Source organism: Mustelus asterias, chromosome 22 (assembly GCF_964213995.1).
Source record: "Mustelus asterias chromosome 22, sMusAst1.hap1.1, whole genome shotgun sequence".
NCBI classification, from domain to species: domain Eukaryota; kingdom Metazoa; phylum Chordata; class Chondrichthyes; order Carcharhiniformes; family Triakidae; genus Mustelus; species Mustelus asterias.
The window spans coordinates 56,527,017-56,553,192 of NC_135822.1; the positions used below are offsets into that span (position 1 = coordinate 56,527,017).

The following is a 26,176-nucleotide window of genomic DNA, read 5'->3' on the forward strand; positions in this document are numbered from 1 at the left end:
CTTCTTTTATCTGGTTATGTATAATGTTAGAGAAGGTGATTTGGAAGAAATACTAGATCTTCACTTGCAGTTTCAAGATGGTATGTTTTCCAAAGTCAACGTCAAGTCATCTGACCGTTGTTATCCATGTTTGGGTCATTTCATTGGCACGAAAATCTGAAATTTAACCAATGCTACTCGCAAAGATGGAATTTCCTTCTTCTTATGCTGTCACAAATCATGGCATTATTGTTCTCAACAGTTCCACTGTGCAGTAGGTCACAGGAAAGACAGCTTTACCCAAAATAAAGTTTAAAGTTTATTTAAAGTATATTCCTCTAGTCTTTCCCCTTGTTTTTGTGGCTATGACTCATCTTTCATTCCCTCACCCTGCAGTATAAATATCTGTTTTAATAACAACAGATTAAAGTCCAACAGGTTTATTTGGTAGCAAATGCCATAATGGCATTTGCTACCAAATAAACCTGTTGGACTTTAATCTGGTGTTGTTAAAACTCTTACTGTGTTTACCCCAGTCCAACGCCGGCATCTCCACATCACAGTATAAATATCCCCCATTTTCTATGCCTTTCAGCTTTGTCAAAGAGTCAATTGGACTCGAAACGTCAGCTCTTTTCTCTCCTTACAGATGCTGTCAGACCTGCTGAGATTTTCCAGCATTTTCTCTTTTGGTTTAAAGTTTGCTTATTCGTCACAAGTGGACTTACATTAACACTACAATGAAACACTACTGCGAAAATCCCCTAGTCGTCACACTCTGGCGCCTGTTCGGGTAACACGGAGAATTTTAGCATGGCCAGTGCACTTAACCAGCACGTTTTTCTGATTGTGGGAGGAAACCGGAGCACCCGGAGGAAACCCACGCAGACACGGGGAGAATGTGCAAACTCCAAACAGACAGTGACCCAAGTTGGGAATCGAACCTGGGTCCCTGGCGCTATGAGGCAGCAGTGCTAACCACTGTGCCGCCCCAGTCAAGAATTGCCCTCAATCAACAAAGCTCACTTTGTTAGAATTAGCTGGGCTCATTTAGAGTAGGAGAGACTTCCTTCGCGAAACGTGTGTCATGAATTTGGAGAACCATAAGATCCAGCTGTAGTAATACCTGTGCTATTAGGCATTCTGTGGTGTTTGAAACGTCCAGTACTTCCCCGGAGCGGAGAAGCTACGGCATCTCCTCCGGAGCCTTCAACATGTCATTGATGAAGACGAACATCTCGCCAAGGCCATCCCCACACCACCACTTCTTGCCTTCAAACAACCACGCAACCTCAAACAGACCATTGTCCGCAGCAAACCACCCAGCCTTCAGGAGAACAGTAGCCACGACACCACACAACCCTGCCACAGCAACCTCTGCAAGACATGCCGGATCATCGACACAGATGCCATCATCTCACGTGAGAACACCATCCACCAGGTACACGGTACATACTCTTGCAACTCGGCCAACATTGTCGACCTGATACGCTGCAAGAAAGGATGTCCCGAGGCATGGTACATTGGGGAAACCATGCAGACGCTACGACAACGGATGAATGAACACCGCTCGACAATCACCAGGCAAGACTGTTCTCTTCCTGTGGGGGAGCACTTCAGCAGTCACGGGCATTCAGCCTTGGATCTTCAGGTAAGCGTTCTCCAAGGCGGCCTTCACGACACACGACAGCGCAGAGTCGCTGAGCAGAAACTGATAGCCAAGTTCCGCACACATGAGGACGGCCTCAACCGGGATGTTGGATTTATGTCACATTATCAGTAACCCCCCACAGCTTGCCACCTGGACTTGCAGAATCTCACTTGCTGTTCTGTCTGGAGACAATACACATCTCTTTAACCTGTGTTGAATGCTCCCTCCACCCACATTGTCTGTACATTTAAGACCTGGCTGGCTGTAGAGATTTGCATTCTAATCAGTATTCTGTATTTTGATTTCTGTCTCTGTGCCCTGTTTGAGAACAGATATCCACTCCATCTGACGAAGGAGCAGTGCTCCGAAAGCTTATGGTATTTGCTACCAAATAAACCTGTTGGACTTTAACCTGGTGTTGTGAGACTTCTTGCTATTAGGCATTCCACATGCGTGTTGTAATGTCAGTCTTGTGCCTACGTACATTTGCAACTTGTAATTGCTGTCCATCACTTGCGAGGAAGGCAGCCTCTTTGAAATGTATCCTTGTTGATTGCTCTGATCAACATTTTCAAGCGTGTGAAGGACCTGTCCTCGTTCCAGCTGTGTGTCAGCATCGACAATCTTGACAAACAGGAGTTTTAGCATGTTCCGAATGCAGCAACCTGACAATTAAACTATCAGGTGTCACTACTGAGCACACGGATCGGACCCAATGGCAAAGCATCTGGCACAGAAACCTTATTAACATTGTCGCTTATGTTTCCAATCTGCCTTTCCACAAAATGCATTTGGCAGGAACAGTGTTGGAATGGACTGATCTCATCGTGCATCATTGATTTGTAGCTGTTGTTGGCCTATTGTCGGTAATTAGCAAAACCTGTTTTTCAAGCTCAGGCCTTCAAGGGAAGATCCTTTTAATATACATTCCAGTTGTCTTTGTGCCTTTATGCACGCAAGTGCTCTTGCTTTTGTCAATGTGTACTTCTCATGAAGTTCTGCACCGCAATCTCTATTGGCCTGTGATAGATTTTACAGTTTCAGCCCTGAGTACTGATGAGAACCATAGAATCCCGACAGTGCAGACGGAGGCCTTCCGGCCCACCGAATGCACCGACTCACCGAAACAGCATCTTACTCAGGCCCACCCCTCCCGCCACCCCTATCCCTGTAACCCACCTAATTTGCACACCTTTGACACTAAGGGGCAATTTAGCATGGCCAATCCACCTAATCCGCACATCTTTGGATACTAAGGGGCAATTTAGCATGGCCATTCCACCTAATTTGCACACCTTTGACACTAAGAAGCAATTTATCATGGCCGATTCACCTAACCTGCACATCTTTGGATACTAAGGGGCAATTTAGCATGGCCAATCCACCTAACCTACACATCTTTGGACACTAAGGGGCAATTTAACATGGTCAATCCCCCTAACCTACACGTCTTTGGACAGTGGGAGGAAACTGGACACCCGGAGGAAACCCATGCAGACGTGGGAGAATGTGCAAACTCCACACACACAGTCACCCGAGGCTGGAATCGAACCTGGGTCCCTGGCGCTGTGAGGCAGCAGTGCCAACCACCGTGCCAGTGTACCGTCCGAGAAGGGAGGCATGTTGCCAAAACCTCTCGGCTTGGGCACTCATCAGGAAAATCGCAAGAATGCCAAATTTCAAACCTATGGTATAAATTGCTGTGATGGTTTGAAATTTGGGATTCTTGCATTTGTCCTGATTTTGAGTGCAAGATGAAAAACTTCAGCAGCATGCCTCTCTTTTCAGCAGTATCCATATTCTGTGCTACCAAGTGACATTTTGGGGGGGCTTGTAAGCTTTTGTGTTTTGTTTTAATTTTGGAAATTTGCATTCTCCAATTTTCCACAGATCATTTCCACGTATTTGTGGGCGACCTGAGTCCAGAAATCACCACAGAAGATATAAAAGCAGCTTTTGCACCATTTGGAAGAATATCGTAAGTATACCTTAGTGAGAGCTCTTTTCGCTGTTCGACATTAGAATGTTAAATAATGTTTAAAGCAGTAACCCGTAACCATTTCAGTGTTGCTGTGTGAATTGGAATGCAGTGGCATCCTTCCCATCCTCAGAACCCTCTAACTCCCTGTTAAATGTCAGTGCATTTTAAAATGCTGCAATTCCCTAAGCAAGCGCGCAGTCTCGTTTCACCCACCTCCGCGGTAGACTGCAGCACTTTGTTTGGTTGGCGTGCTTTACGGAGCATTTCCACACAATATTTTAACTGGGTTCAACTGCCCGTTGTGAGACACCATTTTGCAGCTGGACTCAATAAAACTCCGGGGCTGAAAACCGAAGTCTCTCGAACTAAAAACAAATTGTTCTGCGGGTTTCAAAGATGTCTAGGGCGTAAAAGTTAAGAACAGATCATCTCCTGTTAAATTCTATCCTGAGACGCGGGGATGGAGATAGCGAAAGGGCTTCCTTGAGCTCTTGAGAGCTTTCCCTTCAACTTGGTAACTTGCTTTTGCCTCTGCAGAGTTGCTGACGTTAAAAACAAAAGTATACTCGTCATTGGGAAGACTTTGCAGCAAGCTATTGAGTAGTTGATTTGAGGCAATGCAGAGCTTAAAATATCAATTTTTAAGCTTATCCAAACATCATCTTTGCTGATAAGAAAGCAAATTGAATGTTGGCATTTATAGCCAAAGGAATAGAATATAAAGGTAAGGAAGTATTGTTGCAGCTGTACAAGGCATTGGTGAGGCCGCACCTGGAGTATTGTGCACAGTTTTGGTCCCCTTATTTGAGGAAAGATGTAGTGGCATTGGAGGCAGTTCAGAGGAGGTTCACTAGATTGATTCCAGAGATGAGGGGGTTGTCGTATGAAGAGAGATTGGACAGTTGAGGCCGATACTCTCTGGAATTTAGAAGAATGAGGGGAGATCGAATTGAGGTTTACAAGATGATAAACGGTATGGATAAAGTAGACGTGGAGCGGATGCTTCCTCTTGTGGGGCATTCTAGGACGAGAGGCCTTAGGATAAGGGGCAGCAAATTTAAAACAGAGTTGAGGAGAAACTACTTCTCCCAAAGGGTTGTGAATCTGTGGAATTCGCTGCCCCAAAGTGCGGTGGGTGCTGGGACAGTGAGTAAATTTAAGGAAGAGTTAGACAGATTTTTAATGGGTTGAAGGGTTATGGGGGAGAAGGCAGGAGAATGGGGATGAGGAGCATATCAGCCATGATCGAATGGCGGAGCGGACTCGATGGGCCGAATGGCCTAATTCTGCTCCGATATCTTATGAACTCCAACAAGTATATGGCATCTCTCCTCCTGAGAAAGGCAGTCAATCCTTTAATTAAATAGGTTTTTTTTTTATAAAGTAAAAGTTTCTGGAGCTCTCTGGTGGCTTAAATTACAGTTAATTTGCAAGGTTTTCAGAATAATAAAATGCCGCGGCACGTATTCAGAGAGCACCTTTCTGCAGCTCTTGCAGCAGGTAAAGAGAGTACCGAAAAAACGAGGGTGGCTCAAGATGGTGAGGGGTCAGCTGCCTTAAAATCTTCCACCATTTCGGCTAATTGTAGGAACAATTTAAATAATTGTTGCTTCATCCAGACATCAGCTATGCAATGTTGGGGCTAGGTTCAATAACCTGGCTGCTCACACCATCCTTCTGTGTTCTAAGGCCTTAAATCTCGATTTTTGTTTCAGGTTTGTGTTGATAGTTCCCTTTTAAAAGTTTATTATTTATTTATTAGTCGCAAGTAAGGCTGACATTAACACTGCAATGAAGTTACTGTGAAAATCCCCCAGTCGCCACATTCCGGCGCCTGTTCAGGTAACACTGAGGGAGAACTTAGCACCTAACCAGCACGTCTTTCGGACTGTGGGAGGAAACCGGAGCAGAAAACCCATGCAGACACGGGGGAGAATGTACAAACTCCACACAGACGGTGACCCAAGCCGGGAATCGAACCCGGGTCCCTGCCGCTGTGAGGCAGCAGTGCTAACCACCATGACGTCCCAAAGTGCCTTCACCTTTTAGTAAAACATTGTATCCTGTAGCCGCCAATAATGGTGTTTAATTAAGTCCAAAAGTAACCGCTTGCAGATTCCTTTAAATGGGCTTTAACAGCGAATAGTTGTAAGCTGCTTGATTCTGCAAGCCTTTACCTTGTTTAAACTTCTGTAAGGTTATTCCAGTGGAAAGCCGTTGGCTAACAGCCCTATTTAGTGCGGAGGGATGGAGAAGCTGGTAGGTAGTTTGGGTAGATTTCTCAGACAGTTTCATTTTTTCTTTGTTAAGTCAAAACTGCAACCTGTGTAATATTTGAACCATTTTAGTTTGAGTGAGCTCGAATATTTTTGCAACTGGAATCAAACATTGCAGTGCTCTTAGATTCTTTGATCATTGTGTCCCCCTTAATAAAAGGGTAGGTGATCGCCTCGTGATATTATCGCTAAAAACTATTAATCCAGAAACTCAGCTAATGTTCTGGGGACCCGGGTTCGAATCCCGTCACAGCAATTTGAATTCATTTTTTAAAAAATCTGAAATTAAGATGAGTGTGAAACCATTGTCGATTGTCGGAAAAATCCATCTGGGTCACTAATGTCCTTTCGGGAAGGAAATCTGCCATCCTTACCTGGTCTGGCCTACATGTGACTCCAGAGCCACAGCAATGTGGTTGACTCTCAACTCCCTCCAAGGGCAACTAGGGATGGGCAATAAATGCTGGCCCAGCCAGCGACGCCCATGTCCCAGGAATTAATATAAGGGGAAAAAACAAACTTGGGAACTAGGCGACTATCGCAATATACTGGAGTTTGCACGGCTGCAAATTGGAGAGAGGGTTTTTGTTCGGCACTTAGTTGTATATATTTGGGGCTTGTGACCTGAGAGTTTACTCCTCCAGTCAGAAGGCTTCATAGTTTGGTGTGTTAGAATAATTTGGCATGTTCGAAGTGAGACCTGGAGTTGAATGTAGCACCAAAGGGAAATTCTTCCCGTTGGGTTTACCAGGCTGATTCCGGGGAAGGCGGGACTGATGTATGAGGAGAGATTGACCAGGTTAGGATTGTTTTCACTGGAGTTCAGATGAATAAGGGGGGATCTCACAGAGACTTATAAAATTCTAACAGGACTGCACAGGGTAGATGCAGGGAGGATGTTCCCGATGGTGGGGGGAGTCCAGAACCAGGGGTCACAGTCTGAGGATTCGGGGTAGACTATTTAGGATGGAGGTGAGGAGACATTTCTTCACCCAAAGAGTGGTGAGCCTGTGGAATTCATTACCACAGGAAGTAGTTGATGCCAAAACATCGAATGTATTCAAGAGGCGGCTGGATATAGCACTTGGGGTGAATGGGATCAAAGGTTATGGGGAAAAGGCAGGATTAGGCTTTGAGTTGGATGATCAGCCATGATTGTGATGAATAGCAGAGCAAGCTCAAAGGGCCGAATGGCCTCCTGCTCCTATCTTCTATGTTTCTATGTTCAGGATCCAAATGAAGAGGGTTGATGTAGTCTTCATGTCATTCCCAGTGGGACTAGATTCACACTGTAAATTACTCCTGGATCTAGCACACACAACTTGCAGTGCAGAATTAACAATCGCATTTCACTTTTTAATCCCAACTATTCATGTTATAACATCTGGCCCCTCAGGTGGATATCAAAGATTCCAGGGCATTTTTTTTAAAAAAAGGGGCAAAGTTTATAAAGTCTGTTTGTTAGTGTAACAAGTAAGGCTTACATTAACACTGCAATGAAGTTACTGTGAAAATCCCCCAGTCGCCACACTCTGGGCACCTGTTCGGGTTACACTGAGTGAGAATTTAGCACCTAACCAGCACATCGTGTAGATCATGGTGGGGAAACCGGAGCACCCAGAGGAAACCCACGCAGACACGGGGAGAACGTGCAGACTCTGCGCAGGCACTGACCCAAGCCAGGAATTGAACCCGGTCCCTGGCGCTGTGTGATGGCAGTGCCACCGTGCCTCCTGCAAGGGAGTTCTCCCAGGGTTTGGATAATACTTGTCCCTGATGCAACGTCAGTAAAATAGATGGTTTTCTTATTCAATTCCTTGCTGTCTGTGGACCATGTTTTGAACAAAATTGGCTGCTGCATTTTGCGAGGCTACAACAGCGGTTATCGTTCAAAAAAAAACGTTTTGCGGCACCCCAGTGCTGCGAAAGGTATTAGTTCTTCGGTGGAAAGCCTGGAGTACGTGTTGGCAGTGTATTCTGCTGGTTAGCCCTGCTGAATTTCCCTGTAAGAAGTCTCACAACACCAGGTTAAAGTCCAACAGGTTTATTTGGTAGCAAATACCATAAGCTTTCGGAGCACTGCTCCTTCGCCAGATGGAGTGGAAATGTGCTCTCAAACTGTGTCTGTTTGCACTGTTTGAGAGCACATTTCCACTCCATCTGACGAAGGAGCAGTGCTCCGAAAGCTTATGGTATTTGCTACCAAATAAACCTGTTGGACTTTAACCTGGTGTTGTGAGACTTCTTACTGTGTTCACCCCAGTCCAATGCCGGCATCTCCACATCATGACTACCAATTTCCCTGTGACCAGCCAAGGTGGCCCAATCATCAAGTGATGATCAGTGATGTGTTCCAACGGAGAGGGGGCAGGGTGGGTGGGGGGGGGGGGTCATGTTCTCTGTGCACAGTACAATGCGCACAATCATAGGTAGCTGTTGTGAGCAGTGTGTGAATTAGCAACTCAACTACTTCCCAGAAAGTAGAACTGAGTCCGTTTTGGAAGATAGAAGTTCTCCTGCGCTCATTTTGGGTCAGTATTTGACATGGGCGGGGATTGTGGTCGGTGCAGATTCGATGGGTCGAATGGCCGCCTCCTGCGTCGTAGGGATTCTATGGTAAAACTTCATTTGTTTCAAAGTGTTCTGCCCCATAAAAGCTGGGCGGTATTGGGTCAGGAAAGCACCACCGCACCCGAGAGTGTTTATTTGAGTTGCATGGAAAGTCTGATTTTCTTTTTAAAAACAGAAACACTAATTGATGTTAGTGAATTATTTTGCTTGGATTTGTTTGTTCCCCGTTAAGTAACATTCTCCTTGTTAAATGTAACTCTATACTTTGCTGTATTTTTCTAAACCTTTTTGTTTTCAAGTTTTCTGTTCAGGTAAGTACAATACAGTTCATTTTCATTGATACTCTAAAAGGTTTGAACAGCATTTTGCATAGACTGTATCAGCAGGGCTCAATAATTTCGATGTTTCTTGGGCAATTATTCTTTTACTTTAAGCAACTTAACCTTACCTTAAATATAGTTGGTGACAGGTTAGAATGCCATTTCCTGAGAGACACACTGACACTTGGTAGATTCATTAAAACTGACAGCACAGGAGGAAGCCGTTTGGCCCCTCTGGTCTGCTGGCTCTTTGAAAGAGCAGTCATGCTTACTGCTACACCTCCATGTAATCGTTAGCAACCACGTTAAGTTCCTTATCCTTGAGTACTTGTCCAATTTCCTTTTTAAAATTATTGATGGAACCCACTTTTACCTTTTTTAGGTAGAACGTTTCAGATCGCGAGAACTGATTGAAAAATTTCTCTTCTGCCCTTTTGGTGTTTTCCAATGATTTTGAATCCCAGATCTCTGGTTATTGACCCATTCTCCAGTGGGTGTAGGGTTTCCCTAATTACTGCCAACAAAACGCGACCATAAACCCCTATTCCACCACCTCTTAAACCCAACAGTCCTGACCTTTCCATCTTCTCTTTATAACTGAAGTCCCTCATTCCTGGTAAAATTCCTCTATCTTTCCAAAGGCTTTCCCCATCGTTTCTGAAGTGTGGGGCACAGAATGTGGGCCACGATACGTCAGCTGAGGCCTGACCAATCATTTATAACGTTTTGCTTTTATATTTTTTTCCCTCTATTTATAAACCCAAATAGCCCATCTATTACTTTAGTCGCCATATTAATTTGGATGTAATGTGCTTTTTTTTTTACTGACCTTATCAACTTTGTACAGTTCCATCTTCACACTGAGGACATCTTTCGTTGTGTTGTGTACCATAGCTACCATTCTAAATGGGATAGATTCGGAATAGATCTGGCAGCTCAAAATTGTGTACTCATCCACTGAGCATCAGCAACAGCTGAATTGTATGCCACTATTATTTACCCTCATGGCCTGGTATATCCCTTAACTTATATACCCTTATATAACAGTTGGGGAGGCAACCCTGGATTAATGAGTGCAAACGAGCGTGCCAGAAGCAGCGACAGGCTAAAATGGAGGTGCCAATCTCCTGAAAATACAGCACAGAACTACAGACATGCGAGGCAGGGGAAGCCACGTGCTGTGGTTAGAAATAAGCAATTCCGCAATCAATGCATCGGATCAAACCTCTGCAGACCCGCCACATCCAGTCATGAATAGTGGTGGACGGTTGAATAACTAATGGAAGAAGACAGCTCAGTGACCACTTCCATTCTCAAAGGTGCAATAAAGAACAGTACAGCACAGGCGGCCCTCCAAGCCTGCGTCAATCATGATGCTTGCCTAAACTAGAACCGTATGCACTTACGGAGCCCGTATCCTTCCATTCCCGTCCCATTCATGTATTCATCTAGTTGCCCCTTAAATGCCGCTATCGTACCCGCTCCCACCACCTCCCCGGGCAGGGCGTTCCAGACATTCACCACCCCCTGTGTAAAGAAACTTGCCTTTCACATCTCCTCTAAACTTTTCCCCACGCACCTTAAACCTATGTCCCAAAGTACTTGACTTTTCTACCCTAGGAAAGAGCATCTGACTATCCACTCTGTCCATGCCAATCATAATCTTGTAAACCTCTATCAGGTCGCCCCCTCAACCTAGCACCTAAATTCAAAAGGCAAGACTGTGAAGTGCTTGCAACTATTTTCAACCAAGTGAATGATCCATCTTGGCCTCCTCCTGTAGTCCCATCAACACAGAATCTGGTCTTCAGCTGAGATTCACAACAGAGACAGTAAATGCTTTCTGATCCAATATCATCCCAGCTATATTACTGAAGACCTGTGCTCCAGAACCAGCTGTGTCTGTAACCAAGCTATTCCAGTACACCTACAGTACTCGCATATCCCCGACAGGTTAGAAAATGGCCCAGGCACGTCTTCTCAAAAACAAGGCAAATTCAATCTGGCTAATTATCAATCTGCTCTCAATTATCAGCAAAGAGATGGAAGGTGCCGTTGACAGTTTTATCCAGCGGCACTTATCCAATAAAGAGCTGCTCATCGATGATCAACTTGGCTTCCATCTGCATCATTGGGCTCCAGACCTTATTACTGTCTTGGTCCAAACGTAGACAAAAGAGCCGAATTCCAGAGGTTAAGGTGAGAGTGACTGCACTTGACGTCAAGGCAGCACTTGACTTGATTATGGCATCATGGAGCGCTCGCAAAATTAAATTTGATGGAAATCGGGGAAAGCCCTCCACTGGAGACATAGCTTGCACAACGGAAGATGCTTTTGGTTATTGGAGACCAATCATCTCTGCCGCCGTGCCCCCCCCCAGGACATCACTGGAGGAGTTCCTCAGGGAAAATGTCATGCCTCTGTTCAAGACAGGAGTCGGGCAGAAAGCAGGAACAGTCGGCCAGTTTTGCGTGAACATTTGTCATTGGGAAAATGCTGGAATCCATTCCTAAAGAGGTAGCAGGATGTTTAGAAGAATCCTAATACAATCGGGCAGAGTCAACATGGTTTTATGAAAGGGAACTTTTGTTCGATAAATATATTAGAGTTCTTTGAGGATGTAACAAGCAGGGTGGATAAAGGAGAACCAGTAGATGTCATGTATTTCATTACCAAAGGTGATACGTTAGCGATTACTGTACAGGGTCGTGTTAGGGGTGATATATTACCATAAATGTAGGAGGATTAGCTAGCTCACCCACCTAACCCGCACATCTTTGGACACTAAGAGGCAATTTAGCATGGCCAATCCACCTAACCCGCACATCTTTGGACACTAAGAGGCAATTTAGCATGGCCAATCCAACTAACCCGCATATCTTGGGACTATGAGAGGAAACCAGAGTACCTGGAGGAAATCCATGCAGACACGGGGAGAATGTGCAGACTCCACATAGACAGTTACCCAAGGCCGGGAATCGAACCCAGGTCCCTGGCTGTGTGAGGCAGCAGTACTAACCACTGTGCCGCCCAAAGAGATCTCTTAATGCCAGTCTCTGACTTAAGACAGATGAGGAGAATTTTTTTTTTCCAGATTGTGAATGTTTGGAATTCCCTCCCCTGGAGAGTGGTGTAGGCTGGGTAATTGAATATATTCAAGGCTGATGTAGATATAGATTCTTAAATAAGAGGGGAGTCGAGGGGACAGGCAGGAAAGTGGAATTGAGGCCAAGACCGGATCAGCCATTTTCTTATTGAATGACTGAGCAGGTTCAAGGGGGGGGGGCATATGTCCTCTTCCTATTTCTGATGTTCTTATAGATACTGTGACTTTAAAAACACATCAGAGGCTTGCTATTTGTGGTGAGTCACTTACTTTCTAACTTGCCTGTTCAGCATCTACAAGACAAAAGTTAGAGGCAAGATGGCATACTCACCATTTGCTTAGATGAGCACTGCTCCAATAGCACTTAAGCCCAACACCGTGCAGGATGTGGCAGCCAGCATTGCACTGTATTCAATCCCTCCACCACCACGTGCCATATCTACAAGGTGCACTGCCGCAACTTGCCAGGGCACCTTCAATGTCACCTTCCAAGAACACCATTGAGTTACAGAATTGTTACGGCGCAGAAGGATGCCGTTTGGCCCATCGTGTCTGCACCAGCTCTGAGTGAGCCATTAGCCAAGTGCCTTCGCTTTCTCCCCGTAACCTTGCACAGTCTTCCTTTTCGGATCAGTGTAGTTCCCTTTTGAATGTTTCAGTCGAACCTTCCCACCACCACCCTCCAAATTTCACACTGTAACCACTCGCTGTGTAAAATAAAGTGTCTTCACATTTTACTTCTGTTTCTTTTACCTCTACTGCCTATAAGTTCATGAGATATAGGAGCAGAATTAGGCCACTTGGCCCATCGGGTCTGCTCCGCCATTCGATCATGGCTGATATGCTCTTCATCCCCATTTTCCTGCCTTCTCCCCATAACCCTTCAACCCATTAAAAATCTGTCTAACTCCTCCTTAAATTTACTCACTGTCCCAGCATCCACTGCACTTTGGGATAGCGAATCCCACACATTCACAACCCTTTGGGAGAAGTAGTTTAGAATCATAGAAACCCTACAGTGTAGAAAGAGGCCATTCGGCCCATCGAGTCTACACCGACCACAATCCCACCCAGGCCCTACCCCCATATCCCTACATATTTACCCGCTAATCCCTCTAACCTACGCATCTCAAGACACTAAGGGGCAATTTTAGCATGGCCAATCAACCTAACCCGCACATCTTTGGACTGTGGGAGGAAACCGGAGCACCCGGAGGAAACCCACGCAGACACGAGGAGAATGTGCAAACTCCACACAGACAGTGACCCAAGCCGGGAATCGAACCCAGGTCCCTGGAGCTGTGAAGCAGCAGTGCTAACCCACTGTGCTACCGTGCCGCCCTCAACTCTGTTTTAAACTTGCTGCCCCTTGTCCTAAGACTATGGCCTCTCGGCTTAGAATGCCCCCAAGAGGAAGCATCCGCTCCGCGTCTACTTTATCCACACCTTTTATCGTCTTGTATAAAGCCAAGGGTGGAAAGCCTGTGGAAACACCACAAGCAACATCCGCACCAAGTTACTCGCCATCGGACTTTGAAATTGATTGCCATTTCTTCATTATTGCTGGGTCAAAATTCTCGAAGACACTCTCCAGTAGCGTTGTGGATGTACCGTCACTACCCAGGCTGCAGCAATTCAAGAGACCGCAGGAAGCAGGATGGACAATACATGCTGACCTCGCCAGCAGTGCCTACATCCCGCCAATGGAGGAAGAGAACATTGCGGTGCCACTTTAAGGATTTGTCTATACGGACGCCAAGGTCCCCCTGCTCCTCTGCACTTCTCAGAGTTGTGTTGTTTACAGTAAACTGTCCTTCCATATTAGTCCTCCCAAAATGAATCACTTCACACTCCTCCGTGTGGAACTCCAGCCACCAAACGTTTGCTCACTTCACCGTCCTGCCTGCCTGTCTGAAAAGCGTAGCTGTCCTAAGCAGAATCTGCGATGGTGCTGAGTTTTGTGTCATCCGTAAGCGTTATAACGCTGCCCTCTACACCCAAGGCTAGCTCATTTAATTAATAAGTGCAAAATCGACCCTTGGCACCTACCACCCAGTCTGGTCGACATCCATCCAACAGCACCACTTTCCTATCCCTGACCCACTTGCGTATCCTTCCTGCGGAGGAACCCCACAGACTTCCATTTTAATCATCTGGTTACTCCATTGCTGCTGCATTTCTTTTCAGTGCCAAAAGCTTTTCGGCCTTTTTCTTTTGGCAACCGCCACTTCAACTATGGGCTGGGTGCAAGGGAATGGTTGCAACTCCGGAGGAGGAATAGTTCTGAGGGAGAGATTAAGTAGGGCAGCTGCTGTCTCCTCCAGCGGGCCTTGGATTATTCCTGCTGTGGCCCCAGTTATTGAAACGGGAGGTGGATGATGAGAATGACGCTCTTTGCAGCCGAGGTGATGCCATTCTTCCAGCCAAAGCAAGGCACTTCACGCTTGGAACAAGTAGCTTGAGCTGCCTGATGGAAGCAGAGGGGACAATCTAAATAATTTTGACTTCGTGAGGTGAAAAGTTGTGAAGTAGTGCACGTTGATAGTCTTCAAGGTTTCTTATGGGAGAGGAATGGTGCAAATGGATCTTCTGGAGGAGGCTTTTCCTCCTGCGTCATGAATCATTTGTGACGGAGAGTGAGTAACAAGCTGCCGGTGCCTTGCTGGTAAATGGCAGGTGTGTGTGAGCGCATGAACTTGTCTCCTTCCCTATCTTATTGCTTAACACCAGTGACAGATTCCGAGCTAATGGTGACTGCCCGCAGTGCTGTTGATAATGGAATCCCACAGTGCAGGAGAAGGCCATCTGGCCCATCGAGTCTGCACCGCCCACAATCCCACCCAGCCCACAATCCCACTTATTTACCTTGCCAATCCCCCTGACACTCGGGTCAATTTAGCACGGCCAATCAACCTAACCCGCACATCTTTGGAGCGTGGAAGGAAATCGGAGCACCCGGAGGAAGTCCACGCAGACACGGGGAGAACGTGCCGACTCCGCACAGAGCGGGAATCAAACCCGGGTCCCTGCCACTGAGAGGCAGCAGTACTAACCACTGTGCCGCCTGCTGCCCCAATATGTTTAACTTTGAAAAGTGCAGCTGCCTTGCAGGACCATCAGCGCAGTTATCAGCGTTTAAAAACCTGAGGGTGTTGCTTCGCCACGGCCTAACTCATTTTAACAGCGATAAGTCTTTGTTCATGTCTTTGTTATCTCTAGGTGGGACTATCCCCATGCAATTCTGGTTGGTCTCACACGTTCGACCCTCCAGAAACTTGAAGATCACACCCAAATCTCTAGCGTGCACCCAAATTATACTCACCTATCATCCTTGTACTTGCTGAGCTTTGTTGGCTCCAGCCTTGATTTAAAAATTCTCGTCAGTGTTTTATAAATCTCTCCCCATCCCTCCTATCTCTGCAATCTCCACTGTTTCTTCAGAAGGAAGTCTTCAAATGCCGACAATAAACATATGACTAAACTTACTCCAACTTGTAAATCAAAGGTGTTTAATAAAGAAACTTCATAACTCCAAACTTGGGGCCTCGCCCTGGGCCACTCCAAGCTCCCCACAATTCCAAACAGGTTCTTATTTATAGTGTCAGCTGACCATCACATCATTCTGTAATTGGTTCCATGGTTTACTGGGTCAGCTGACCCTGACAGCTTGTTACCATTGGTCACATTACATCCAATGCAAAGTTGTCACCAGTTACATTCTAACACACAACCCTCCAAGATATCTGCGCTCCTCCAACTTTGGCCTCTTGACCATCTCCAATTTTAACAGCTCCACCTCGGTGATTGTACCTTCAGTTGGTCACCCCCTCCCTGCACCTCTCCACCTCACTCTCCTCCTTTAAGACACCTGTTGAAACCTACCATTTTTGACCAGACATTTTGGTCATCTTAATCTAATATCACGATATGTGGCCCGACCTCGCGTCTTGTTTTATTATCCTGTGACAGACTTTGAGAAGTTAAAGGTGCTGTGTGAATATAAGTTGTATCTAACAGCGTCTGCATTATTTTTTATACTGTTCTGTCTCTCCTGTCTCAGCAAGGATCTGTGTTACGGGAGTTGCACATTTAACAAGGAAATCCTGTCTTTTTTCTAAGAAATGAATAGATTCAAAACTCCATACCATACATCCTTGTTAATAATTCATATTTGTTTAAGTTTCTCTAATCACAATGATGGCATTCGGTCGCTCATTAGAATCAAGTGTTGTTACTGCATTAAAACCCCCAGTTGTGGCTAGCGCATTTGCGTACTGTTTAGTTGGTTTTCATCTTGCGACGCCAGTGATTTTTAATGTTTAAACCTCTCTGCGGGGTGCCTGTACTTTGGAGTGGCTTGCAGGATTGAACCTCCAACCTTACATGTTCAGGGCATCCTGAACCATCTTCCGTAAGGAACAGCTTGTCGCAGCTTGTCCCAGGCCGTGAAAGTGGGCAGATTCGTCTGGGGAAAGAGGGCAAGAATTCTCTAGCTCCCTCGCAGAGTTTATCTTGACCCGAAGTGATAAACTAACTCTGCTTTCTCTGCGGAAGACGGGAACAATGGCGAAGTAACCTGTGTGTGTTCATATTGAATGTTTTGAAGGCGATCTCGGTGTGTCTTACACGGTTGAAATCATCGGCCGGTACTCACAGGGCTCGAGGAATTCTGATGCGTTCCTCTCGTTGTCCTGAACCAGTCAGTGTGTTTGCAGAATGTTGTCCGTCTGTTCCACATGAAAGGTACACCTTCTTCTTATTAATGTGACACTAGACTATTAATTCAGAAACCCGGCTAATGTTCTGGGGACCCGGGTTCGAATCCCGTCACGGCAGATGGTGGAATTTGAATTCAATAAAAAAATATCTGGAATTAAGAATCTACTGATGAAACCATTGTTGGAAAAACCCACCTGGTTCACTAATGTCCTTTAGGGAAGGAAATCTGCCGTCCTTACCCGGTCTGGCCTACATGTGACTCCAGACCCACAGCAATGTGGCTGACTCTCAACTGCCCTCGAGCAACAAGGGATGGGCAATAAATGCTGGCCCAGCCAGCGACGCCCATGGTCCATAAATGATTTTTTTTTAAAATTAGCTTCCAGAACAGCATTACAATCTTAGCTTTGAGACGAGCATTTTATCATGTCAAATCTTCATCCATTTCAGCTTGAGGCGGTGTCGCGGAATTAGTTATTTGTTAACCGTGTGGTCCGGAAGCAAATCACATCGTGGTTAGGTTTAACACCCTACCGATCGGCTATTTGGCCCTGGCTTTGGTTGCTAATGGGTTGTCCTGCAGGGCATCTGGCTAGTATGCAGGCTCGAGCTTTGTGCAGCCTGTTTCCATAAGGAGGTTTCTGCCTGTGTTACGCCATTGCAATTAGAACAAAGGAAGTGAGCACAGTGCCATGAAATGCCGGCACAGAACTCTGAGCTGTGCCCTTCAGTGTCCCAAGTCCAGTGGGACAGCAAGTCAGCTGTTTTCTGTTTCAATTGCAAATCTCCTGCGGCGAGTGCCTCTTGCGAGTTGGATTGAGGGGCCTTGCAGACCTGGGAGCTGACCAAGCACCCACCCCTTGCTTTGGGCACTGTGTGGTACTGGAAATCTAACCTGGGGAATGGATGGAGGGGGGGGGGAAGAAATGCATCGGATTCTTCATTATTTTCTCAAGTTGACGTATTTTTAAAAGTTTATTTATTAGTCACAAGTAAGGGTTACATTAAGGCTTGCAATAACACTGCAATGAAGTTACTGTGAAATTCCCCTAGTCGCCACACTCCGGCGCCTGTTCGGGTCAACGCACCTAACCACGTCTTTTGGACTGTGGGAGGAAACCGGAGCACCTGGAGGAAACCCACGCAGACCCGGGGAGAATGTGCAAACTCCGCACAGACAGTGACCCAAGCTGGGAATCGAACCCAGGTCCCTGGCGCTGTGAGGCAGCAGCGCTAACCCATGCTGTCGATATTCTACGGATAAAATGTATAGAATTACACATGTTGCAACCTGGTCGCTGCTTCATAACCTTTTTATTTTAAAAAAAGTGCACTCGATGGTCCCGAGATTTATATGGGCTGACAAAAAAAAACAAGTCGGGTGTTGGTTACCTTCAGGGTGGACCTTTCAACCAGTGGGTTTGAACTGGTCGGAGCAGTACACGTATCAGATTAAGCAGCATGTGTATTCATACAGCGTCTGCCCTCTACTCTCGGTCCACACACAAGAGTTGGCATTTTCACGTGCGGTTGCGTGGTGATCACACACGGACTCCCAAATCCATTTCCTTTTTATACAGACGCATGTCATAGATGTTACCAAAGCATTCACGCCTGAAGGTTTTATTTATTTAAAAAAAAGCTCTTTATTTATCCGAGCAGTAGAATAGCAAGTGTATTTCCAAAATTATTTTTGAGTTAGCAAATTGCCTGAGAAACATTTTGTACCAAACCATCCGCACAATTGGCAAAAAAGTTTGGGGGGGGGGGGTTGAAAAAGGAAAATACGCCATAGTTGGGTTCTAAATCAATATCCAATAATAGGGCTCTGGTTATTTTACAGAATGTCTCTGAAGAATCAACAGGATTTCCATGGCTAACTGCAAGGGGCTGTCACAGTGGATAATCGTTTACTCAGTTGTAGATCTCTTATTTCTTTTTTTTTGTCTTTTGTATACAGATATAATTGTTTTTTTCCCCCCCCCCCCACTATTTGTACTTAAAATAGCTCTCGGTCGATTCTTTTGGTCTGCTCTAGATCTGATCCTGTCTGTGTATAATGTACTTTTCGTATATTGATGCTAGTCTGCGTAGTTCTGTTAACGCTTTTGGAAGTACAGTGTCTTATTAGTGTTTTCACTTTCTCTGAAGTATTGCAACCGTTTCTGAAAATCTGAATTTCTCAAAATTTACAGCTGCCCACAGTCCAAAAACGGGGTAACGAATTCACCCTACCGAGAAACTAAAAGAATTATTAACAGGCGATGTATGCCTTTTAATTCCTATTTTTTATTTTTCTAGTTTTTTTTTTCTATTTCATATGCTGTATTTTTAAGACTAGGTAGAAAACTTGTTGGCAACAAGTGCTAAGTAATGTGCATGGTTAAGGAAAGCCATTCGGTTAATCTCGCAACCAACAATGTGTTCCTTTTCCTTTCTGATTCGGCCTGGTGACTCTCACAACTCGGAATGGCTGCTTTGACCATGCCTAGCAGACGTTTTACTTTTTTTAAAAAAAAAAAATGAATGAACTTACAAACTATTTGAATAGCTTTTAAAAGAAGGACATAAGTTCTGTAACGGACGTTAGCCAGCTCAGCTACAAGTTTGCATGTTCGCCACATTAAAGTTAATAATGCTGTTATTATAAAAAAAAATGAAATAGCCAGTCACCGATGTTGTAAAATAGCGGACGAAGGCGTAGTTATAGCGGGGAGGGAGAAAGGTGCTTTTAGAATATGGCGCTCTTGCAATAAGTGGTCCCTTTATCAAAGGTGAGGTGTGATGAGTTGGCGATTATAAGCTGTGTGTGTTGTGTGTGCGTGTCTGTGTGCGTGTGTTGTTCCTGTTCTTTATTCTCTACGAGTTTGCTCACTCCATCAGGAAGCCGGTTTATTCATTATGCCGTACCCATTTGTGTTTGCAGCGATGCTAGAGTGGTCAAAGATTTGGCGACAGGAAAATCCAAAGGGTATGGCTTTGTATCCTTCTACAATAAATGGGTAAGTGCATGTCCACGCCTGGCTCGGTTACGACACGCCATTTGAGGCCAGCCACTGCGTCAGTCAGGGAACGCTTTGACAGGCCCCAAGTGTTCAGTTTGTCTAGGGAAAGAACAGGAATCGCTTCGACAGATCCCGAGTGTTCAGTTTGTCTGGGGAAAGAACAGGAATCGCTTCGACAGATCCCGAGTGTTCAGTTTGTCTGGAGAGGGAACAGGAACCACTTCGACAGATCCCGAGTGTTCAGTTTGTCTGGGGAAAGAACAGGAACCACTTCGATAGATCCCGAGTGTTCAGTTTGTCTAGGGAAAACAGGAATCGCTTCGACAGATCCCGAGTGTTCAGTTTGTCTGGAGAGGGAACAGGAACCACTTCGACAGATCCCGAGTGTTCAGTTTGTCTGGGGAAAGAACAGGAACCACTTCGACAGATCCCGAGTGTTCAGTTTGTCTGGAGAGGGAACAGGAACCACTTCGACAGATCCCGAGTGTTCAGTTTGTCTGGGGAAAGAACGGGGACCGTTTGCCTGAGTGTGAACCAAGCAGAGAACTACAAACAAACTTAAGTTTTAAGCTTATTTATTAGTGTCACAAGTAGGCTTACGTTAACACCGCAATGAAGTTACCGTGAAAACCCCCTAGTCCCCACACTCCTGTTCGGGTTACACTGAGGGAGAATTTTAGCACCTAACCCGCACGTCTTTCGGACTGTGAGAGGAAACCAGAGCACCCGGAGGAAACCCACGCAGACACGGGGGAGAACATGCAGACTCCGCACAGACAGTGACCCGAGCCAGGATTTGAACCCGGGTCCCTGGCGCTGTGAGGCAGCAGTGCTAACCACTGTGCCACCCTAAACTACTGTAAAAACCAAATTGCAGTGACGTCTTGAATATGGTTATGCCCTTGCCCCTCCCCATCTGTCCGACTTTTCCAGTGTTCTATCTTTTGTCCTCTTTTTGATACGTCTCACGGGCTCCACCTTCAGTGGCAGAGTCTTCGCAGTCGTAGCCCGACACTTCTGGTTGCCCTGCCCGAGCATTTGACCCCATTTGACAGAAGTCTAATTTAAAACCTTGATGTTCCTTTCGGTATCCCTCTTGCCAACAGTCCGTGCCCAACTATGTACATTTTCAACTTGGTGAAGCACGTTGGGGTTTGAATTGCAGTGAGGATGTCGTTTAGGTCCTGATTCCTGTTGCGGATCCAGAACAATGACCGAATGCTTCCACACAGAAGAAAAGGAGACTAGGTTTGAGCTGATGGGCCTTTTGCCAGACTCTTATGCTAGTTAAAGAGGTCTATCTGTTGGTTAAGGATGAATGAGTGGAGTTAAAAAGTCTATTTATTAGTGTCACAAGTCGGCTTACGTTAACACCGCAATGAAGTTACTGTGAAAACCCCCTAGTCCCCACACACCTGTTCGGGTTACACTGAGGGAGAATTTTAGCACCTAACCAGCACGTCTTTCGGACTGTGGGAGGAAACCGGAGCACCCGGAGGAAACCCACACGGGGAGAACTGACAGTGACCCAAGCTGGGAATCGAACCTGGGTCCCTGGTGCTGTGAGGCAGCAGTGCTAACCCACTCTGCCACCAAAATGAAGGGAAATGGCAAAATTGAGGAAACAGTGGGCGGGATTTTCCGGCTGCGCTAGCCGCAAGGCCGGAAATTCCCATCCGAGGCCAATGCTCTTTTGCATGGTTCCCCGAATATACCATCCTGCCTGCCGTGGCGGGCGAGGCGGGAAAATTCCGCCCCTTGTCTTGTCAAGTGGCTGACATTTTATGAGAAGCACCGATAAGTTTCCACTGTTCATACCCTTTATGTTGTTTATTTGTGAACGTTTTGGTTATTTGCATCCGTTTACTGAAGCTTCTTTGTCCTTTCGCTTCGAATCGCAGGACGCTGAAAATGCCATTCAGCAGATGGGGGGGCAGTGGCTTGGAGGAAGGCAGATCCGAACAAACTGGGCAACCCGCAAGCCTCCTGCCCCAAAGAGTACATCAGAGCGTAAGTTCAGTAAGCACACCGAATTGGCGATACAGTAACTGCAAGTGGCGGGCATTGCATCGAAGGCGAGAAAGAATCGAGCTTTTGCCACAAGGAATGTGTGTAAAAACAAATGAAATGTGAAAATCCGAGGCGCCTGTTCGGGTTACACTGAGGGAGAATTTTAATACGGCCAACACACCTAACCGGCACGTCTTTCGGACTGTGGGAGGAAACCAGAGCACCCGGAGGAAACCCACGCAGACACGAGGAGAATGTGCAGGCTCTGCACAAACAGTGACCCAAGCCGGGAATCGAACCCGGGTCCCTGGCGCTGTGAAGCAGCAGTGCGAACCACTGTGCCACCGTGCCGGCCTAAACTACTGCAAAGACCAAATAGTTGTTGCCTTCTGCAGTGATGTCTTGAATATGCTTATGCCTTCACCCCTCCCCCAATCTGTCCAATACACTGTTTGCCTTGGCTGCTAGCATCTTATCCAGAGCCCAGCGTGGTTGAGAGTTTTGTTTTATGCCTGATGCGATACTTTGTGGGAAATTGGGGATCTTTATTTATTAGTGTCACAAATAGGCTCACATTAACACTGCAATGAAGTTACTGTGAAAATCCCCCAGTCGCCACACTCTGGGGCCTGTTCGGGTTACACTGAGGGAGAATTTTTAACACCTAACCAGCACGTCTTTCAGACTGTGGGAGGAAGCTGGAGCACCCGGAGGAAACCCACGCAGACACGGGGAGAATGTGCAAACTCCACACAGACAGTGACCCAAGCCGGGAGTCGAGCCCGGGTCCCTGGCGCTGTGAGGCAGCAGTGCTAACCACTGTGCCACCGTGCCCCCCCCCCCCAACCTCACTTCCTGGATGAAGTAAATTGTAATGACAAGAGGTGGATTTCCACGTATCCTCTGCGGGCTCATTTTGAGAAAAGGCAACTCTCAAAATATAAAAATCGACCTTTTCAAATGCTCGGCTGTGGCCCGTGACTGTAGCTTTTCATCCTGTTTGATTTGTGCACTTTTTCCCCTTTTGCAGCAAGCACCAAACAGCTCTCCTACGAGGAAGTTGTCAATCAGTCCAGTCCCAGCAACTGTACTGTCTACTGCGGTGGCATAGCGGTTGGACTTACAGGTAACACTCAGTATCTGAAATCTGAGTTGGACTGCGCGGCTACTGTTGTGGGGAAGAGACGGGTGAATGGCTCAGAAAGATCATCTGCTAAAAGACTGTACCATGGTGGCTGCTTGATGAGATGTTTCCGTTTGATGGAATCATAGAGTCCCTACAGTGCAGAAGGAGGCCATTCGGCCCATTGAGTCTGCACCGACCACAATCCCACCCAGGCCCTGTCCCCGTAACCCCGTCCCCTGTCCCCGTAACCCCGTCCCCTGTCCCCGTAACCCCGTCCCCTGTCCCCGTAACCCCGTCCCCTGTCCCCGTAACCCCGTCCCCTGTCCCCGTAACCCTGTCCCCGTAACCCCGTCCCCTGTCCCCGTAACCCCGTCCCCTGTCCCCGTAACCCCGTCCCCTGTCCCCGTAACCCCGTCCCCTGTTCCCGTAACCCCGTCCCCTGTCCCCGTAACCCCGTCCCCTGTCCCCGTAACCCCGTCCCCTGTCCCCGTAACCCCGTCCCCTGTCCCCGTAACCCCGTCCCCTGTCCCCGTAACCCCGTCCCCTGTCCCCGTAACCCCGTCCCCTGTCCCCGTAACCCCGTCCCCTGTCCCCGTAACCCCGTCCCCTGTCCCCGTAACCCCGTCCCCTGTCCCCGTAACCCCGTCCCCTGTCCCCGTAACCCCGTCCCCTGTCCCCGTAACTCCGTCCCCTGTCCCCGTAACCCCGTCCCCTGTCCCCGTAACCCCGTCCCCTGTCCCTGTCCCCGTAACCCCGTCCCCTGTCCCTGTCCCCGTAACCCCGTCCCCTGTCCCCGTCCCCTGTCCCCGTCCCCTGTCCCCGTAACCCCGTCCCCTGTCCCCGTAACCCCGTCCCCTGTCCCCGTAACCCCGTCCCCTGTCCCCGTCCCCTGTCCCCGTCCCCTGTCCCCGTCCCCTGTCCCCGTAACCCCGTCCCCTGTCCCCGTAACCCTGTCCCCGTAACCCCGTCCCCTGTCCCCGTAACCCTGTCCCCGTAACCCCGTCCCCTGTCCCCGTAACCCCGTCCCCTGTCCCCGTAACCCCGTCCCCTGTCCCCGTAACCCCGTCCCCTGTCCCCGTAACCCTGTCCCCGTAACCCTGTCCCCGTAACTCCATCCCATTTACCTCAGATAGTCCCCCTGACACTAAGGAGCAATTTATCACGGCCAATCCACCTAACCCGCACATCTTTGGACATGATTTGTGCTTCACACATCTGCATCCGGTAGGACTAGGGAATGCCAAAATGGACAACAGATGTAGTTGTGCTGACATTGCCTGCACTCTGTGAAAGCAAGGGGAAAAGCCCTGTTTTACTCATGAGATTATGGGGGCAGAATCCGTTTTTGTTCATGTGCATTCAGTACGCTCTCATGCAAACCGTGAGCATTGCCTTACCCTAATCAGCATTAAAAATACCTCCTGCCATTCCTTCATCCACGTACTGAATCATAGAATCCCTAAGGTGCAGAAAGAGGCCATTTGGCCCATCGAGCCTGCACCAATCACAATCCCAACCAGGTCCTATCCCCGCAATCCCCACTTACCCTAGCTTGTCCCCCGATACTAATTTAGCACGGCCAAATCCACCTAACCCGCCCATCTTTGGAGTGTGGGAGGAAACCGGAGCACCCGGAGGAAACCCACGCAGACACGGGGGAGAAGGTGCAAACTCCACACAGACAGTGACCCAAACCGGGAATCGAACCCGGGTCGCTGGCGCTGTGAGGCAGCAGTGCTAACCCACTGTGCCACGGTGCTGCCCTATTAACACACAGGGTGGCCTATATCCTTGTCAGTATGACAAGCGTTTTAAATGTGCATTAATCTCAAATCCTCAAATGTATTGCGGAAGTGTTGGTTAAGCGTGACATTTAAAATTGACATTTGTCTTCTTTAGAGCAACTTATGCGGCAGACGTTTTCGCCCTTTGGACAGATTATGGAAATCAGAGTGTTTCCCGAGAAAGGATATTCATTTGTACGGTAGGTTTCAGCCCTTGAATCAGTCGCATTTAGAATTCATTTTCATTTTCACCAAGAGCCAATGGCTGGTAAAGGGCACACTTGGATTCATATCGCTGCTTGGTTAAGTCCCTCAGAACCTTCCCAAAGTGCTTCTTTGTAAAAAGAGTTTATAAATACTTTAAATTGCAGTCCCTGTTGCTGGTGTAGATGGCCATAATAGTCAGCTTGAGGACAGCCAAAGCAAACAGCAGTGAGATTTATTTCTGAGTGAGACCAGTTAATTTGTTTTTTTTTTAAATGTTGGTTGAGGGTGGAATGTTGGCCGAGGCACAGCGCTCCTTGCTGGTGAGGGCGGCACGGTAGCACAGTGGTTAGCACTGCTGCTTCACAGCTCCAGGGACCTGGGTTCGAATCCCGGCTCGGGTCACTGTCTGTGTGGAGTTTGCACATTCTCCTCGTGTCTGCGTGGGTTTCTTCCGGGTGCTCCGGTTTCCTCCCACAGTCCAAAGATGTGCGGGTTGGGGTTGATTGGCCATGCTAAAATTGCCCCTTAGTGTCCTGGGATGCGTAGATTAGAGGGATTAGCGGGTAAAATATGTAGGGATATGGGGGTAGGGCCTGGGTGAGATTGTGGTCGGTGCAGACTCGATGGGCCGAATGGCTTCTTTCTGTACTGTAGGGTTTCTATGATTTCTATGGTCTATTTGGTCAATGGGATCTTTATTGTCGTTTCCTCAAGTCCTCGAATGTGCTAGCGGCTCATAGAATAAGTTTTAACGTTTATTTGTATGTGGACTTTAAGAAAGAGGTTGTGCTGGAATCTTTGAATGGCGTCAAGATAGATAAGTCGCCGGGTCCGGATGGGATGAACCCCAGGTTACTGTGGAAGGCGAGGGAAGAGATTGCAGAGCCTCTGGCGATGATCTTTGCGTCGTCGATGGAGACGGGAGAGGTATTGGAGGATTGCGGATGTGGTTCCTATTTTCAAGAAGGGGAATAGGGATAGCCCAGGAAATTACCGACCGGTGAGTCTAACCTCAGTGGTTGGTAAACTGATGAAGAAGATCCTGAGGGACAGGACATATGAGCATTTAGAGAGGTTTAGTATGCTCAAGAATACTCAGCATGGCTTTGTCAAGGGCAGATCGTGCCTTACGAGCCTGGTGGAGTTCTTTGAAAATGTGACTAAACACATTGACGAAGGGAAGGCAGTAGATGTGGTTTATATGGATTTTAGCATGGCGTTCGATAAGGTCCCCCATGCAAGGCTTCTAGAAAAAGTGAGAGGGCATGGGATCCAAGGGGCTACTGCACGGTGGAACCAGAATTGGCTTGCCCAAAGGAGGCAGAGAGTGGGTATAGATGGGTCTTTTTCTAAATGGAGGTCGGTCACCAGTGGTGTGCCCCAGGGATCTGTTCTGGGACCCTTGCTGTTTGTCATTTTCATAAATGACCTGGATGAGGA

At 47.2% G+C, this 26,176-nt stretch overlaps 1 protein-coding gene across 2 annotated transcripts in view; it reads left to right on the forward strand.

Moving 5' to 3' along the window:
- The window catches only part of LOC144510059 (cytotoxic granule associated RNA binding protein TIA1-like), a 47,563-nt gene that overhangs the window by 9,110 nt on the left and 12,277 nt on the right, over positions 1-26,176 (forward strand). For both annotated transcript variants that reach the window (XM_078239286.1, XM_078239285.1), the window contains 5 exons: positions 3,521-3,608; positions 19,531-19,606; positions 21,511-21,619; positions 22,650-22,745; positions 24,645-24,729. In XM_078239286.1, coding sequence (XP_078095412.1) covers positions 3,521-3,608; positions 19,531-19,606; positions 21,511-21,619; positions 22,650-22,745; positions 24,645-24,729 — 454 coding nt within the window. The remainder of the gene's footprint in view (positions 1-3,520; positions 3,609-19,530; positions 19,607-21,510; positions 21,620-22,649; positions 22,746-24,644; positions 24,730-26,176) is intronic.